The sequence below is a fragment of the Salvelinus namaycush genome, chromosome 4 (genome assembly GCF_016432855.1).
Source record: "Salvelinus namaycush isolate Seneca chromosome 4, SaNama_1.0, whole genome shotgun sequence".
Classification (NCBI taxonomy): Eukaryota; Metazoa; Chordata; class Actinopteri; order Salmoniformes; family Salmonidae; genus Salvelinus; species Salvelinus namaycush.
The window spans coordinates 70,119,107-70,136,585 of record NC_052310.1 but is presented as its reverse complement, the minus strand read 5'-3'; the positions used below and the strand labels follow the sequence as shown (position 1 = coordinate 70,136,585).

At 44.0% G+C, this 17,479-nt stretch overlaps 1 protein-coding gene across 1 annotated transcript in view; it reads left to right on the top strand.

Moving 5' to 3' along the window:
• The window catches only part of l3mbtl2 (L3MBTL histone methyl-lysine binding protein 2), a 37,463-nt gene that overhangs the window by 11,197 nt on the left and 8,787 nt on the right, over nt 1–17,479 (top strand). Inside the window, exons 9-13 of the mRNA XM_038992277.1 lie at nt 8,539–8,627; nt 8,783–9,032; nt 9,126–9,187; nt 9,374–9,478; nt 15,333–15,483. Of these exons, the coding sequence (XP_038848205.1) occupies nt 8,539–8,627; nt 8,783–9,032; nt 9,126–9,187; nt 9,374–9,478; nt 15,333–15,483 (657 nt within the window). The remainder of the gene's footprint in view (nt 1–8,538; nt 8,628–8,782; nt 9,033–9,125; nt 9,188–9,373; nt 9,479–15,332; nt 15,484–17,479) is intronic.

Sequence of the window (17,479 nt, the reverse complement as noted above, 5' to 3'; positions counted from 1 at the left end):
AATCCCGGATCCGGGAGCACCCCATCAGTAAAAAAGCTGACTAGCATAGCCTAGCATAGCGTCACAAGTAAATACTAGCATCTAAATATCATTAAATCACAAGTCCAAGACACCAGATGAAAGATACACATCTTGTGAATCCAGCCATCATTTCTGATTTTTTAAATGTTTTACAGGGAAGACACAATATGTAAATCTATTAGCTAACCACGATAGCAAAAGACAACTTTTTTTTCTCCACCATTTTTTTCCTGCATAGGTAGCTATCACAATTTCGACCAAATAAAGATATAAATAGCCACTAACCAAGAAACAACTTCATCAGATGACAGTCTGATAACATATTTATTGTATAGCATATGTTTTGTTAGAAAAATGTGCATATTTCAGGTATAAATCATAGTTTACCATTGCAGCCACCATCACAACTCTCACCAAAGCAACTAGAATAACTACAGAGACCATTGTGTATTGCCTAAATACTCATCATAAAACATTTCTGAAAAATACACAGCGTACAGCAAATGAAAGACAAAGATCTTGTGAATCCAGCCAATATTTCAGATTTTTTAAGTGTTTTACAGCGAAAACACAATATAGCATTATATTAGCTTACTACAATAGCCAACCACACAGCAGCATTGATTCATGCACGTTAGCGATAGCGAATAAACCAGCAAAAGATATTACATTTTTGACTAACCTTCTCAAAACTTCATCAGATGACAGTCCTATAACATCATATTACACAATACATATAGAGTTTGTTCGAAAATGTGCATATTTAGCGGCACAAATCGTGGTTATACAATGAGAAAAGTAGCCAGGCTGCCAACAATATGTCGGGAGAAATCTTGGGAGAGGCACCTAGTCTAATCAGTAACTAATCATAAAATTGACTAAAAAATACAGGTTGGACAGCAAATGAAAGATACATTAGTTCTTAATGCAATCGCTGTGTTAGATTTTTAAAATTAACGTTACTACAACATACAGTGTGCGTTAAAGCGAGACCGCACCTAGATTAATGGCAGAATATGAGTTCTACATTTTTCAACAGAACAACGAATTAACATCATATATAGTTCTTACTTTTTGATGAACTCCCATCAGAATCTTGGGCAAGGTGTCCTTAGTCCAAAAGAATCGTTGCTTGGTTGTAGATTGTCCTCTTCAACGTTCGAATTAGCAGTAAACATTAGCCATGTGGCAAAGACGTGTCCGACTCACTAAAACGCAGTACAAATAAATATCCGAAAATCGCAATATACCGATATAAACTGATATAACTCGGTTTAATATAACAACATTATGATGTCTTTAACACCTATGTCAAATAAAAACAGAGCCGGATATATCTAAGAGCTATAAAGGGAGCTTTCTATCACGACAGCCAGAGGTCCTTTCTGCGTCAGAGCGAAGTGAACAAAGACCGGACCCCACGTTCCCAGGCCATTTATAAGCTCTCAGATCTGCCTAGCAACACCATTTCAATTCTCACTATTCGCTGACATCCAGGGGAAGGCGTATGCAGTGCATCTCAACCAATAGAAGACAGGCAGATTTATAAACGGATCTCAGAACAGCCGGCAGATTTCAGCATTCTCACATCCTCATAGGAAAATTGCTCTAGCTCCAGTTCTGTTTTACTCACAGATATAATTCAAACGGTTTTAGAAACTAGAGAGTGTTTTCTATCCAATAGTAATAATAATATGCATATTGTACGAGCAAGAATTGAGTACGAGGCAGTTTAATTTGGGAACTAAAATATTACAAATTGCAAACAGCACCCCCTATTGAGAAGAAGTTTAAACACAAATTTCTTGTTATCAAACTATAGCTTTGGCAAGTCGGTTAGGACATCTACTTTGCATGACACAATACATTTTTCCAACTATTGTTTAAAGACAGATTATTTCACTTATAATTCACTGTATCACAATTCCAGTGGGTCAGAAGTTTACATACACTAAGTTGACTGTGCCTTTAAATAGCTTGGAAAATTCCAGAAAATGATGTAATGGCTTTAGAAGCTTCTGATAGGCTAATTGACATCATTTGAGTCAATTGGAGGTGTACCTGTGGATGTATTTCAAGGCCTACCTTCAAACTCAGTGCCTCTTTGCTTGACATCATGGAAACATCAAAAGAAATCAGCCAAGACCTCAGAAAAAAAATTGTGGACCTCCACAAGTCTGGTTCATCCTTAGGAGCAATTTCCAAATGCCTGAAGGTACCACATTCATCTGTACAAACAATAGTATGCAAGTGTTAACACCATGGGACCACGCAGCCGTCATACCGCTCAGAAAGGAGACACGTTCTGTCTCCTAGAGATGAATGTACTTTGGTGCGAAAAGTGCAAATCAATCCCAGAACAACAGCAAAGGACCTTGTGAAGATGCTGGAGGAAACAGGTACAAAAATATCTATATCCACAGTAAAAACAAGTCCTATATCGACATAACCTGAAAGGCCTCTCAGCAAGGAAGAAGCCACTGCTCCAAAACTGCCATAAAAAAGCCAGACTACGTTTTGCAACTGCACATGGGGACAAAGATCATACTTTTTGGAGAAATGTCCTCTGGTCTGATGAAACAAAAATAGAACTGTTTGGCCATAATGAGCATCGTTATGTTTGTAGGAAAAAGGGGGATGCTTGCAAGCCGAAGAACACCATCCCAACAATGAAGCACGGGGGTGGCAGCATCATGTTGTGGGGGTGCTTTGCTGCAGGAGGGACTGGTGCACTTCACAAAATAGATGGCATCATGAGGAGGAAAATTATGTGGATATATTGAAGCAACATCTCAAGACATCAGTCAGGAAGTTAAAGCTTGGTTGCAAATGGGTCTTCCAAATGGACAATGACCCCAAGCATACTTCCAAAGTTGTGGCAAAATGGCTTAAGGACAACAAAGTCAAGGTATTGAAGTGGCCATCACAAAGCCCTGACCTCAATCCCATAGAAAATTTGTGGGCAGAACTGAAAAAGCGCGTGCGAGCAAGGTTGCCTACAAACCTGACTCAGTTAAAGCCAACTGACATTTACTCCTGATTATTATTTGACCATGCTGGTCATTTATGAACATTTGAACATCTTGGCCATGTTCTGTTATAATCTCCACCCGGCACAGCCAGAAGAGGACTGGCCACCCCTCATAGCCTGGTTCCTCTCTAGGTTTCTTCCTAGGTTTTGGCCTTTCTAGGGAGTTTTTCCTAGCCGCCGTGCTTCTACACCTGCATTGCTTGCTGTTTGGGGTTTTAGGCTGGGTTTCTGTACAGCACTTCGAGATATTAGCTGATGTACGAAGGGCTATATAAAATAAACTTGATTTGATTTGAGTTACACCAGCTCTGTCAGGAGGAATGGGCCAAAATTCACCCAACTTATTTTGGGAAGCTTGTGGAAGGCTACCTGAAACGTTTGACCCAAGTTAAACAATTTAAAGACAATGCTACCAAATACTAATTTAGTGTATGTAAACTTCTGACCCACTTGGTTATGTGATGAAAGAAATAAAAGCTGAAATAAATCATTCTCTCTACTATTATTCTGACATTTCACACTCTTAAAATAAAGTCGTGATTCTAATTGACTTAAGACAGGTGATTTTTACTAGGATTAAATGTCAGGAATTGTGAAACTGCATTTGAAATGTATTTGGCTAAGGTGTTAACTTCAGACTTCAACTGTATTTGGGCTGCAATTTCTGAGGCTGGTAACTCTAATGAACTCTGAGTTAGCGTTTCCTGTGGTGGTTCTCATGAGAGCCAGTTTCATCATAGCGCTTGATGGTTTTTGCGACTGCACTTGAAGTTCTTTAAATTTTGGTTAAAAGACTTGGTCTTTTACCAAATAGGGCTATCTTCTGTATACCCGCCCCTACCTTGTCACAACACAAATTATTGTCTCAAACGCATTAACTTTCAACAGGTGTTCCTTATTAATTTAAATGCATTCCAGGTGACTACCTCATGAGTCTGGTTGAGAGAATGCCAAGAGTGTGCAAAGCTGTCAAGGCAAAGGATGGCTACTTTGAATGAAGAATCTAAAATATATTTTGATTTGTTTAACACTTTTTTTGGTTACTACATGATTCCATATGTGTTTTTTCATAGTGGTGATGTCTTCTATTATTTTACAATGTAGAAAATAGTAAAAATAAATTTAAAACCCTTGAATGAGTAGGTGACAACTTTTGACTGGTACTGTATGTGTACGTACACATGTGCGTATATTTATTTCCAATTGTATGTTTTATTTAATTTTTATATGTATGCTGCTTTTGTTAAGGGGAGGGAGGTGTTTCAATAAGTATAAGGGGATAAAAGGATATACCTGTTCAAGTTGTAATTTGTGTTTCTTTATATTCACCCAATTCCAGATAGCTGATGTTCTGAAAGAGCTGCAAAGTCTGGACCCCTACAAATCAGCCGGGCTAGACAATCTGGACCCTCTTTCTAAAATGATCTGCCGAAATTGTTGCAACCCCTATTACTAGCCTGTTCAACCTCTCTTTCGTATCGTCTGAGATTCCCAAAGATTGGAAATCTGCCGCGGTCATCCCCCTCTTCAAAGGGGGTGACACTCTAGATCCAAACTGCTACAGACCTATATCTATCCTACCCTGTCTTTCTAAGGTCTTCGAAAGCCAAGTTAACAAACAGATTACCGACCATTTCGAATCCCACCGTACCTTCTCCGCTATGCAATCTGGTTTCAGAGCTGGTCATGGGTGCACCTCAGCCATGCTCAAGGTCCTAAACGACATCATAACCGCCATCGATAAAAGACATTACTGCGCAGCCGTATTCATCGACCTGGCCAAGGCTTTCGACTCTGTCAATCACCACATTCTTATTGGCAGACTCGACAGCCTTGGTTTATCAAATGATTGCCTCGCCTGGTTTACCAACTACTTCTCAGACAGAGTTCAGTGTGTCAAATCGGAGGGCCTGTTGTCCAGACCTCTGGCAGTCTCTATGGGGGTGCCACAGGGTTCAATCCTCGGGCCGACTCTCTTCTCTGTATACATCAATGATGTCACTCTTGCTGCTGGTGATTCTCTGATCCACCTCTACGCAGAAGACACGATTCTGTATACTTCTGGCCCCTCTTTGGACACTGTGTTAACTAACCTCCAGACGAGCTTCAATGCCATACCACTCTCCTTCCGTGGCCTCCAACTGCTCTTAAATGCAAGTAAAACTAAATGCATGCTATTCAATCGATCACTGCCCGCACCTGCAGTGCCAGTCCAGCATCACTACTCTGGACGGCTCTGACTTAGAATACGTGGACAACTACAAATACTTAGGTGTCTGGTTAGACTGAAAACTCTCCTTCCAGACTCACATTAAGCATCTCCAATCCAAAATTAAATCTAGAATCGGCTTCCTATATCGCAACAAAGCATCCTTCACTCATGCTGCCAAACATACCCTCGTAAAACTGGCTATCCTACCGATCCTCAACTTCGGCGATGTCATCTGTAAAATAGCCTCCAACACTCTACTCAACAAATTGGATGCAGCCGTTTTGTCACCAAAGCCCCATATATTACCCACCACTGCGACCTGTACGCTCTCATTGGTTGGCCCTCGCTTCATACTCGTCGCCAAACCCACTGGCTCCAGATCATCTACAAGTCTCTGCTAGGTAAAGCCCCGCCTTATCTCAGCTCACTGGTCACCATAGCAGCACCCACTCATAGCACGCGCTCCAGCAGGTATATCTCACTGGTCACCCCCAAAGCCAATTCCTCCTTTGGTCGCCTTTCCTTCCAGTTCTCTGCTGCCAATGACTGGAACAAACTGCAAAAATCACTGAAGCTGGAGACTCATATCTCCCTCACTAGCTTTAAGCATCAGCTGTCAGAGCAGCTCACAGATCACTGCACCTGTACATAGCCCATCTGTAAACAGCCCATCTATCTACCTCATCCCCCTACTGTATTTATTTATTTATCTTGCTCCTTTGCACCACAGTATCTCTACTTGCACATTCATCTTCTGCACATCTACCATTCCAGTGTTTAATTGCTATATTGTAATTACTTTGCCACCATGGCCTATTTATTGCCTTATCTTACCTCATTTGCACTCACTGTATATAGACTTGTTTTATTTTTTCTACTGTATTATTGACTATGTTTTTTTTATTCCATGTGTAACTCTGTGTTGTTGTATGTGTCAAATTAATAACTTGTTCTCAACTAGCCTACCTGGTTAAATAAAGGTTAAATAAATAAAATTGCCAATATAAATATGTTATTTAAATTAAAAGTGATGCTACTCGAAAAGCTATGAGACTTGAAATTGAGCTCAAGTGCATCCTGTTTCCATCTAGATGTTTCTCGAACTTGATTGGAGTCCACCTGTGGTTAATTCAATTGATTGCGTTCAACACCATAGTGCCCACAGAGCTCATCACTGAGCTAAGGACCCTGGGACTTAACACCTCCCTCTGCAACTGGATCCTGGACTTCCTGACGTGCTGCCCCCAAGTGGTACAGGTAAGCAACAACACGTCTGCCACGCTGATCCTCAACACTGGAGCCCCTCAAGGGTGCGTGCTTAGTCCCCTCCTGTGCTCCCTGTTCACCCACGACTGTGTGACCAAACACGACTCCAACACCATCATTAAGTTTGCTGACGACAACAGTGGTAAGGCCTGATTACCGACAACGATGAGACAGCCTATAGGGAGGAGGTCAGAGACTGCCAGGACAACAACCTCTCCCTCAATGTGAGCAAGACAAAGGAGCTGATCGTGAACTACAGGAAAAGGCGGGCCAAACAGGCCCTCATTAACATCGACGGGGCTGTAGTGGAGCGGGTCAAGAGTTTCAAGTTCCTTGGTGTCCACATCACCAACAAACTATCATGGTCCAAACACACCAAGACAGTTGTGAAGAGGGCACGACAACACCTTTTCCCACCTTAGGAGACTGAAAAGGTTTGTCATGGGACCCCAGATCCTCAAAGTTCTACAGCTCCACCATCAGTAGCATCCTGACCGGTTGCATCACGGGCTGGTATGGCAACCGCTCGTTATCTGACCTTGATGGCGCTAAAGAGAATAGTGCGTACAGCACAGTACATCACTGGGCCCGAGTTCCTGCCATCCAGGACCTATATACTAGTCGGTGTCCAAAAAATTGTCAAAGACTCCAGTCACCCAAGTCATAGAATGTTCTCTCTGCTACCGCACGGCAAGTCTAGGACCAAAGGGCTCCGTAACAGCTTCTACCCCCAAGCCATGAGACTGCTTAACAATTAATCAAATGGCTACCCGGACTATTTACATATCCATGCATAGTCATTTTTACCAGTACCTACGTGTACAATTAACTTACCTGTACCCCCCAGCACATTGACTGTGTACCGGTACCCCCTGTATATAGCCTCGTTATTGTTATTTTATTTTTTTACTTAAGAAAATATTGACCAAATAAACTGAACTCTTTCTTGAACTGCATTGTTGGTTAAGGGCTTGTAAGTAAGCATTTCACGGTAAGTTCTGTTGTGTTCGGCACATGACAAATAAAGTTTGATTTGACATGATTTGGAAAGGCACACCTGTCTATAGAAGGTCCCACAGTTGACAGTGCATGTCACAGCAAAAACCAAGCCATGAGGTCGAAGGAATTGTCCATAGATCTCAGACAGGAATGTGTCGAGGCACAGGAGGGTTCCAAAAAATGTCTGCAGCATTGAAGGTCCCCAAGAACACAGTGGCCTCCATCATTCTTAAATGGAAGAAATTTGGAACCACCAAGACTCTGCTTAGAGCTGAGAAAACAAGCTTCTCTGGTCTGATGAAACCAAGATTTAACTCTTTGGCCTGAATGCCAAGCGTCATGTCTGGAGGAAACCTGGCACCATCCCTACGGTGAAGCATGGGGGTGGCAGCATCATGCTGTGGGGATGTTTTTCAGTGGCAGGGTCTGGGAGACCAGTCAGGATCGAGGGAAAGATTAACGAAGCAAAGTATGGAGAGATCCTTGATGAAAACCTGCTCAGGGCCTCAGACTGGGGCGACGGTTCACCTTCCAACAGGACAACGCAGGAGTGGTTTCGGGACAAGTCTCAATATCCTTGAGTGGCCCAGCCAGTGACCTGAAAGTAGCTGTGCAGTGACACTCCCCATCCAACCTGACAGAGCTTGAGCAGATCTGCAGAGAAGAATGGGAGAAACTCCCAAATACAGGTGTGCAAAGCTTGTAGCGTCATACCCAAGAAGACTCGAGGCTGTAATTGCTGCCAAAGGTGCTTCAACAAAGTACTGGGGTAAAGGGTCTGAATACTTATGTTAATGTAATATTTCATTTTTTTATATTTTATAAATTTGCAAACATTTCTTAAACTGTTTTTGCTTTGTCATTATGGGGTATTGTGTGTAGATTGATGAGAAAAACTAACAATTTAATCAATTTTAGAATAAGGCTGTAACGTAACAAAATGTGGAAAAATGTAAGGGGTCTGAATAGTTTCCGAATGCACACTATTGGTTGTGTCCCCCTGTTCTAGCTGTGCACCAGAACATCTCTGACTGGAAGGAGTACCTGATGAACCGGCTGGTTGGAGCCAGAACTTTGCCTGTGGACTTCTATATGAAGGTAACACTTGTGTCAGACATACTTTTTCTTTGTGGTAGAACCAACCAAATTTCCACATCTCTCCACCACTGCCCCGTGTCTCTGTAATGGCCTTCCCTTCTCTCTCTGCATGTGTCTCCCCCCTTCTCTCTCTTTTTCTCCTTCCTCCCTCTCAGCTGGCAGAGAGTATGAAGTGTCCGTTCCGTACTGGCATGCGTGTGGAGGTGGTGGACCGCACTCTGGTGAGCCGAACACGGCTGGCAGTGGTGGACACTGTGACCGGAGGCCGCCTAAGACTGGTCTATGAGGACGGGGAGCAGGAGGCCAAAGGGGAGCCCCTCTCTGACGTCTGGTGCCACATGTGGAGCCCCCTTCTGCACCCAGTGGGCTGGTCCAGCAAAGTGGGCCACGTCATCAAACTGGCTGGTACGGGATTAAACCAACTGGTGCACGGGGGGGGGGGGGTGTTTTCTATGTTGATTAAATTGAAGGTTGATAATATGAAACATTTTCCCCTAGACGTTGACCACCCAACATTCCGTAAGGTGTACTGTGACAGCGTCCCCATGCTGTTTAAGAAGGTCAGTGTACAGACTGATCACATGAATCAATGTCTATCTACAGCTCATTTGTTGATGGTTTGACGAACACCAGAGGAGTCTGCAAAAGAAGCACAAATAGAGTGCTGTTTCTGCAACAAGCCACAACGGCTTGTTTCACGACTGGACTTCTATAACACTGTTATGCCTCTCTATGACCCCCCACAGCCCAGGACTGTGTACATGGAAGGAGGCTTCTTTGAGGTGGGAATGAAGCTGGAGGCCATCAACCCTGTAAACCTGGGCAACATCTGTGTGGCCACTGTACACAAGGTAATGATTGAGAGGATTTTCATTCTTGGCTGCAATGCTGTAATGTTTTAACTAATATTGTCTATGTACACTTAATTTGGCTCTATACTCCAACATGATATTTGATATTAAATGTTTTATATGAGGTGACAGAACAGAATGTCACCTTTTATTTGAGGGTATTTTCATACATATGTTTTACAGTTTAGAAATGAAAGCACTATGTATCTAGTCCCTCCATTTGAAGGTGTCATAAGTATTTGCACAAATGTACTTATAGTGTATTAAAGTAGGGGTTAAAATTGATTTAATTGTCATTGTCAACGATCTACACAAAATACTCTAATTTCAAAGTGGAAGAAAAATTATAACATTTGTAAAAAATATTATAATAATAATATGAAAAATAAATTGGTGTTCTATCTTGATTTAGATAATTATTCAAGCCCCTGAGTCAATGCATGTTAGAATCCCCTTTGGCAGTGATTACAGCTGTGAGATGATTACAGCTTACCCTTTCTGGGTAAGTCTTTGCACACCTGGATTGCACAATATTTGCACATTCTTTAAAAAACAAGTTGGTTATTGATCATTGCTAGACAGTCATTTTCATGTCTTGTCATAGATTTTAAAGCCGATTTTAAGTCAGAACTGTAACTCAGCCACTCAGGAACATTCAATGACATTCAACTCCACTGTAGATTTGGTCTAGTGTTTTAGGTTATTGTCCTGCTGAAATGTGAATTTGTCTCTCAGTGTCCGTTGGAAAGCAGACTGAATCAGGTTTCCCCCAAGGATTTTGCCTGTGCTTGGCGCTATTCCGTTTATTTGTATCTTAAACTCCCTAGTCCTTGCCGATGACAAGCATACCCATAACATGATGCAGCCACCACCATGCTTGAAAATATAAAGTGGTACTCAGTGATGTGTTGTGTTGGATTTGTCCCAAAAATAACACTTTCTTTTCAAGACATTTCTTCCACAGTTTTGCAGTATTACTTCAGTGCCTTATTGCAAACAGGTTGCATGTTTTGGAATATTTTTATTCTGTACAGGCTTTCCTTCTTTTCACTCTGTCAGTTAGGTTAGTATTGTGGAGTAACTACAATGTTGTTCATCCATCTTAAATTTCCTCCTATCGCAGCCATTAAACTCTAACTGTTTAAAAGCAGGGTTTCCCTAACTCGGTCCTGGGGTTCATGTTTTGGTTTTTGCCCTAGCACTACACAGCTGATTGAAATGATGAACTCATCATCAAGCTTTGATTATTTAAATCAGCTGTGTAGTGTTTTAATGGCTTCTTCTGTCCAGAAAACTTGTGATTCAACCTGTTTTTTTTTTTTTTTTTGTATTTATTTATTTTTATTTCACCTTTTATTTAACCAGGTAGGCAAGTTGAGAACAAGTTCTCATTTACAACTACGACCTGGCCAAGAAAGTAAAGCAGTGCGACAAAAACAACAACACAGAGTTACACATGGAATAAACAAACGTACAATCAATAACACAATAGAAACATCTGTACACAGTGTGTGCAAATTAAGTAAGAAGGTAAGGCAATAAATAGGCCAATAGTGGCAAAGTGATTACAATTTAGCAATTTACACTGGAGTGATATATGTGCAGATGATGATGTGCAAGTAGAAATACTGGTGTGCAAAAGAGCAGAAAAACAAATATGGGGATGAGGAAGGTAGTTGGTTGGATGGGCTATTTACAGATGGGCTGTGTACAGGTGCAATTATCGGTAAGCTGCTCTGACAGCTGACGCTTAAAGTTAGTGAGGGAGATATAAGTCTCCAACTTCAGTGATTTTTGCCATTTGTTCCAGTCATTGGCAGCAGAGAACTGGAAGGAAAGGCGGCCAAAGGAGGTGTTGGCTTTGGGGATGACCAGTGAAATATACCTGCTGGAGCGCATGCTACGGGTGGGTGTTGCTATGGTGACCAGTGAGCTGAGATAAGGCAGAGCTTTACCTAGCAAAGACTTACAGATGACCTGGAGCCAGTGGGTTTGGCGACGGATATGTAGTGAGGGCCAGCCAACGAGAGCATACAGGTCGCAGTGGTGGGTAGTATATGGGGCTTTGGTGACAAAACGGATGGCACTGTGATAGACTGCATCCAATTTGCTGAGTAGAGTGTTGGGGGCTATTTTGTAAATGACATCGCTGAAGTCAAGGATCGGTAGGATGGTCAGTTTTACGAGGGTATGTTTGGCAGCATGCGTGAATGAGGCTTTGTTGCGAAATAGGAAGCCGATTCTAGATTTAACTTTGGATTGGAGATGCTTAATGTGAGTCTGGAAGGAGAGTTTACAGTCTAGCCAGACACCTAGGTATTTATAGTTGTCCATATATTCTAAGTCAGAACCGTCCAGAGTAATGATGCTAGTCGGGCAGGCGGGTGCGGGCAGCGATCGGTTGAAGAGCATGCATTTAGGTTTACAAGTATTTAAGAGCAGTTGGAGGCCACGAAAGGAGTGTTGTATGGCGTTGAAGCTCGTTTGGAGGTTTTTTAATAGTGTCCAAAGAAGGGCCAGATGTATACAGAATGGTGTCGTCTGCGTAGAAATGGATCAAAGAATCACCCGCAGAAAGAGCAACATTTTTGATATATACAGAGAAAAGAGTCGGCCCGAGAATTGAACCCTGTGGCACCCCCATAGAGACTGCCAGAGGTCCGGACAACAGGCCCTCCAATTTGACACACTGAACTCTGAGAAGTAGTTAGTGAACCAGTCGAGGCAGTCATTAGAGATATCAAGGCTGTTGAGTCTGCCGATAAGAATACAGTGATTGACAGAGTCAAAAGCCTTGGCCAGGTCAATGAAGACGGCTGCACAGTACTGTCTTTTATCGATGGCAGTTATGATATCGTTTAGGACCTTGAGCGTGGCTGAGGTACACCCGTGACCAGCTCGGAAACCAAATTGCATAGCGGAGAAGGTACGGTGGGATTCGAAATGGTCGGTGAACTGTTTGTTCACTTGGCTTTCGAATACTTTAGAAAGGCAGGGCAGGATGGATATAGGTCTATAACTGTTTGGGTCTAGAGTGTCTCCCCCTTTGAAGAGGGGGATGACTGCGGCCGCTTTCCAATCTTTAGGAATCTCAGACGATACGAAAGAGAGGTTGAACAGCCTAGTAATAGGGGTTGCAACAATGACGACGGATACTTTTAGAAAGAGAGGGTCCAGATTGTCTAGCCAAGCTGATTTGTAGGGATCCAGATTTTGCAGCTCTTTCAGAACATCAGCTGTCTGGATTTGGGTGAAGGAGAAGCGGGGGGGGGGGGGGGGGGGGCTTGAGCCAGTTGCTGCGGGGGGTACGGAGCTGTTGGCCGGGTTTGGGGTAGCCAGGTGGAAAGCATTGCCAGCCGTATAGAGATGCTTATTGAAATTATCGTGGATTTATCAGTGGTGACAGTGTTTCTTAGTCTCAGTGTAGTGGGCAGCTGGGAGGAGGTACTCTTATTCTCCATGGACTTTAGTGTCCCAAACCATTGTGGAATTAGTGCTGCAGGATGCAAATTTCTGTTTGAAAAGCTAGCCTTTGCTTTCCTAACTGACTATGTGTATTGATTCCTGACTTCCCTGAAAAGTTGCATATCGCGGGGACTATTCGAAGCTAGTGCAGTACGCCATAGGGTGATTTTGTGCTGGTCAAAGGCAGTCAGGTCTGGAGTGAACCAAGGGCTATATCTGTTCTAATTTCTACATTTTTTGAAAGGGACATGCTTGTTTAAGATGGTGAGGAAAGCACGTTTAAGGAACAACCAGGCATCCTCTACTGACGGGATGAGGTCAATATCCTTCCAGGATACCTTGGCCAGGTCGATTAGAAAGGCCTGCTCGCAGAAGTGTCTTAGGGAGCGTTTGACAGTGATGATTGTTGGTCGTTTGACCGCGGACCCATTACGGACACAGGTAATGAGGCAGTGATCGCTGAGATCCTGGTTGAAAACAGCAGAGGTGTATTTAGAGGGCAAGTTGATCAGGATGATATCTATGAGGGTGCCCATGTTTTATGGATTTGGGGTTGTACCTGGTAGGTTCCTTGATCATTTGTGTAAGATTGAGGGTATCTAGCTTTGATTGTAGGACGGCCGGGGTGTTAAGCATATCCCAATTTAGGTCACCTAGCAGTACGAACTCTGACGATAGATGGGGGGGCTATCAATTCACATATGGTGTCCAGGGCATAGCTGGGAGCTGAGGGGGGTCTATAACAACAGTGAGGGACTTATTTCTGGAGAGATGGATCTTTAAAAATAGAAGCTCGAACTGTTTGGGCATAGACCTGGATAGTATGACAGAACTCTACAGTAGATTGCAATTCCGCCACCTTTAGCAGTACTGTCTTTACGGAAAATGTTGTAATTGGGGATGGAAATTTCAAAATTTTTGGTGGCCTTCCTAAGCCAGGATACAGACACGGCTAGGACATTTGGGTTGGCGGAGCGTGCTAAAGCAGTGAATAAAACAAACTTAGGAAGGAGGCTTCTGATGTTAACATGCATGAAACCAAGGCTTTTTCGGTTACAGGAGTCAACCAATGAGAGCACCTTGGGAATAGGTGTGATGCTGGGAGCTACAGGGCCTAGGTTAACCTCTACATCACCAGAGGAACAGAGGAGGAGTAGGATAAGGGTACGGCTAAAGGCTATAAGAACTGGTTGTCTAGTGCGTTGGGGACAGAGAATAAAAGGAGCAGATTTCTGGGCGTGGTAGAATAGATTCAGGGCATAATGTACAGACAAGGGTGTGGTAGGATGTGAGTACAGTGAATGTAAACCTAGGCATTGAGTGACGATGAGAGCGGTTGCGTGTCTCTGGAGGCACCATTTACGCCAAGTGAGGTCTCCGCTATGTGTGGAGGGTGCAACAAAAGAGCTATCTAAGGCGTTTAGGACGGGGCTGGGGGCTCTTTAGTGAAATAAAACAATAATAACTAACCTAAACAGCAGTTGACAAGGCAAATTGACATTAGGGAGAGGCAGGAGTAGCCGAGTGATCATAGGGTCCAATGAGCAGCAATAGGTGAGTCAGGGGGCCATTCGGTAGTCGCAACTACGCTTGGAGAGCTGGAGACACGGCAATTCATAAAACTACTGGGCCGTGGCCTGCAGATGGATCTTCGGCGACGTCGCAACGGAAAAGCCTGTTGAAACCACCTGGTGAAACCACCAGTCGTGATGGATCGGCGGGGCTCTGTGATGGCAATAAAGGGTCCAGGCCAATTGGCAAAGGAGGTATTGTAGCCAAAGAATTAGCTGGTGGACCTCTTCAGCTAGCCAGGAGATGGGCCTAGCTCGAGGCTAGTTCAAGGCTAACTCTTGCTTTCTTCGTGACAAAGACGTTCGCCAGGAGTAGCCACTCAGATTTCAGCTAGCTAGCTGCGATGATCCGGTGTAAAGGTCCAGAGCTTGCGGTAGGATTCCGGAGATGTGGTAGAGAAAAAGAAGTACGATATGCTCTGGGTTGATTTCGCGCTGTGCAGACTGGCAGGTATTGACCGAGCTGAGGCTGGCTGGTGTCCGAGTTAACGGTGAAGACCCCTAGCAGTGGCTAACTGACTAGTAGCTAGTTAGCTGGCTTGCTTCTGATGGGGGTTCCGGTTCTAAAGTATAAAAATAGCAGATCCGTACCATATTGGGTGAGGCGGGTTGCAGGAGAGTATATTCAGTCCGTAGATGGAAAGTGAGATTAAAATATATACGAAATATATATGGGGGAAAAACGGGGGAAACTATTATTTACACGGGACAAGATAAAACACATGTCTGACTGCTATGCCATCGTGGATTACCTTGAAATGGAGTCTAGTAGGAAGGTAACTGTTGTAACTCTCTCTTACTCTCTCTCTCTCTCCCAGGTGCTGTTGGATGGCTACCTGATGGTGGGCATTGATGGCACAGATGGGTCGGGTGATGGGTCTGACTGGTTCTGCTACCATGCTTCCTCCCATGCCATCCTACCCAAGGGATACTGCCAGAAGCACAACATACAGCTCACACCACCCCCTGGTAATACCCTACACTCTCTCTCATCCCTACCCTCTCTCTCTCATCCCTACCCTCTCTCTCTCATCCCTACCCTCTCTCTCATCCTACCCTCTCTCTCACCCCTACCCTCTCTCTCTCAACCCTACCCTCTCTCTCTCACCCCTACCCTCTCTCCCTCTCCCTTACCCTCTCTCTCCCCTACTCTCTCTCTCCCCTACTCACTCTCTCTCTCCCCTACTCACTCTCTCTCTCCCCTACTCACTCTCTCTCTCCTACCCCTCTCTCTCCCCCCACTCTCTCTCTCTCTACCCCTCTCTCTCTTTTCCCCTCTCCCTCTCTACCCCTCTCTCTCTCTACCCCTCTCTCTACCCCTCTCTCTCTCCCCCCACTCTCTCTCCCCCCACTCTCTCTCCCCCCACTCTCTCTCTCTCTACCCCTCTCTCTCTCCCCCCACTCTCTCTCTCTCCCCCCACTCTCTCTCTCTCTCCCCCCACTCTCTCTCTCTCTCCCCCCCACTCTCTCTCTCTCCCCCCCACTCTCTCTCTCTCCCCCCCACTCTCTCTCTCTCCCCCCCCACTCTCTCTCTCCCCCCCCCACTCTCTCTCCCCCCCACTCTCTCTCTCCCCCCCCACTCTCTTTCTCCCCCCACTCTCTCTCTCTCTCTCTCCCCCCCACTCTCTCTCTCTCCCCCCCACTCTCTCTCTCTCCCCCCCACTCTCTCTCTCTCCCCCCCACTCTCTCTCTACCCCTCTCTCTCTCTCCTACCCCTTTCTCTCTCTCTCCTACCCCTTTCTCTCTCTCTCCTACCCCTTTCTCTCTCTCCTACCCCTTTCTCTCTCTATCTCTACCCCTATCTCTCTCTCTCTCTACCCTTCTCTCTCTCTCTACCCTTCTCTCTCTCTACCGCTCTACCCCTCTCTCAATTCAATTCAATTCAATTCAATTCAAGGGGCTTTATTGGCATGGGAAACATGTGTTAACATTGCCAAAGCAAGTGAGGTAGATATTATACAAAAGTGAAATAAACAATACAAATTAACAGTAAACATTACACATACAGAAGTTTCAAAACAATAAAGACATTACAAATGTTATATTATATATATACAGTGTTGTAACAATGTACAAATGGTTAAAGCACACAAGTTAAAATAAATAAGCATAAATATGGGTTGTATTTACAATGGTGTTTGTTCTTCACTGGTTGCCCTTTTCTTGTGGCAACAGGTCACAAATCTTGCTGCTGTGATGGCACACTGTGGAATTTCTCCCAGTAGATATGGGAGTTTATCAAAATTGGATTTGTTTTCAAATTCTTTGTGGATCTGTGTAATCTGAGGGAAATATGTCTCTCTAATATGGTCATACATTGGGCAGGAGGTTAGGAAGTGCAGCTCAGTTTCCACCTCATTTTGTGGGCAGTGTGCACATAGCCTGTCTTCTCTTGAGAGCCATGTCTGCCTACGGCGGCCTTTCTCAATAGCAAGGCTATGCTCACTGAGTCTGTACATAGTCAAAGCTTTCCTTAAGTTTGGGTCAGTCACAGTGGTCAGGTATTCTGCCACTGTGTACTCTCTGTTTAGGGCCAAATAGCATTCTAGTTTGCTCTGTTTTTTTGTTAATTCTTTCCAATGTGTCAAGTAATTATCTTTTGTTTTCTCATGATTTGGTTGGGTCTAATTGTGCTGTTGTCCTGGGGCTCTGTGGGGTGTGTTTGTGTTTGTGAACAGAGCCCTAGGACCAGCTTGCTTAGGGGACTCTTCTCCAGGTTCATCTCTCTGTAGGTGAGGGCTTTGTTATGGAAGGTTTGGGAATCGCTTCCTTTTAGGTGGTTGTAGAATTTAACGGCTCTTTTCTGGATTTTGATAATTAGTGGGTATCGGCCTAATTCTGCTCTGCATGCATTATTTGGTGTTCTACGTTGTACACGGAGGATATTTTTGCAGAATTCTGCATGCAGAGTCTCAATTTGGTGTTTGTCCCATTTTGTGAAATCTTGGTTGGTGAGCGGACCCCA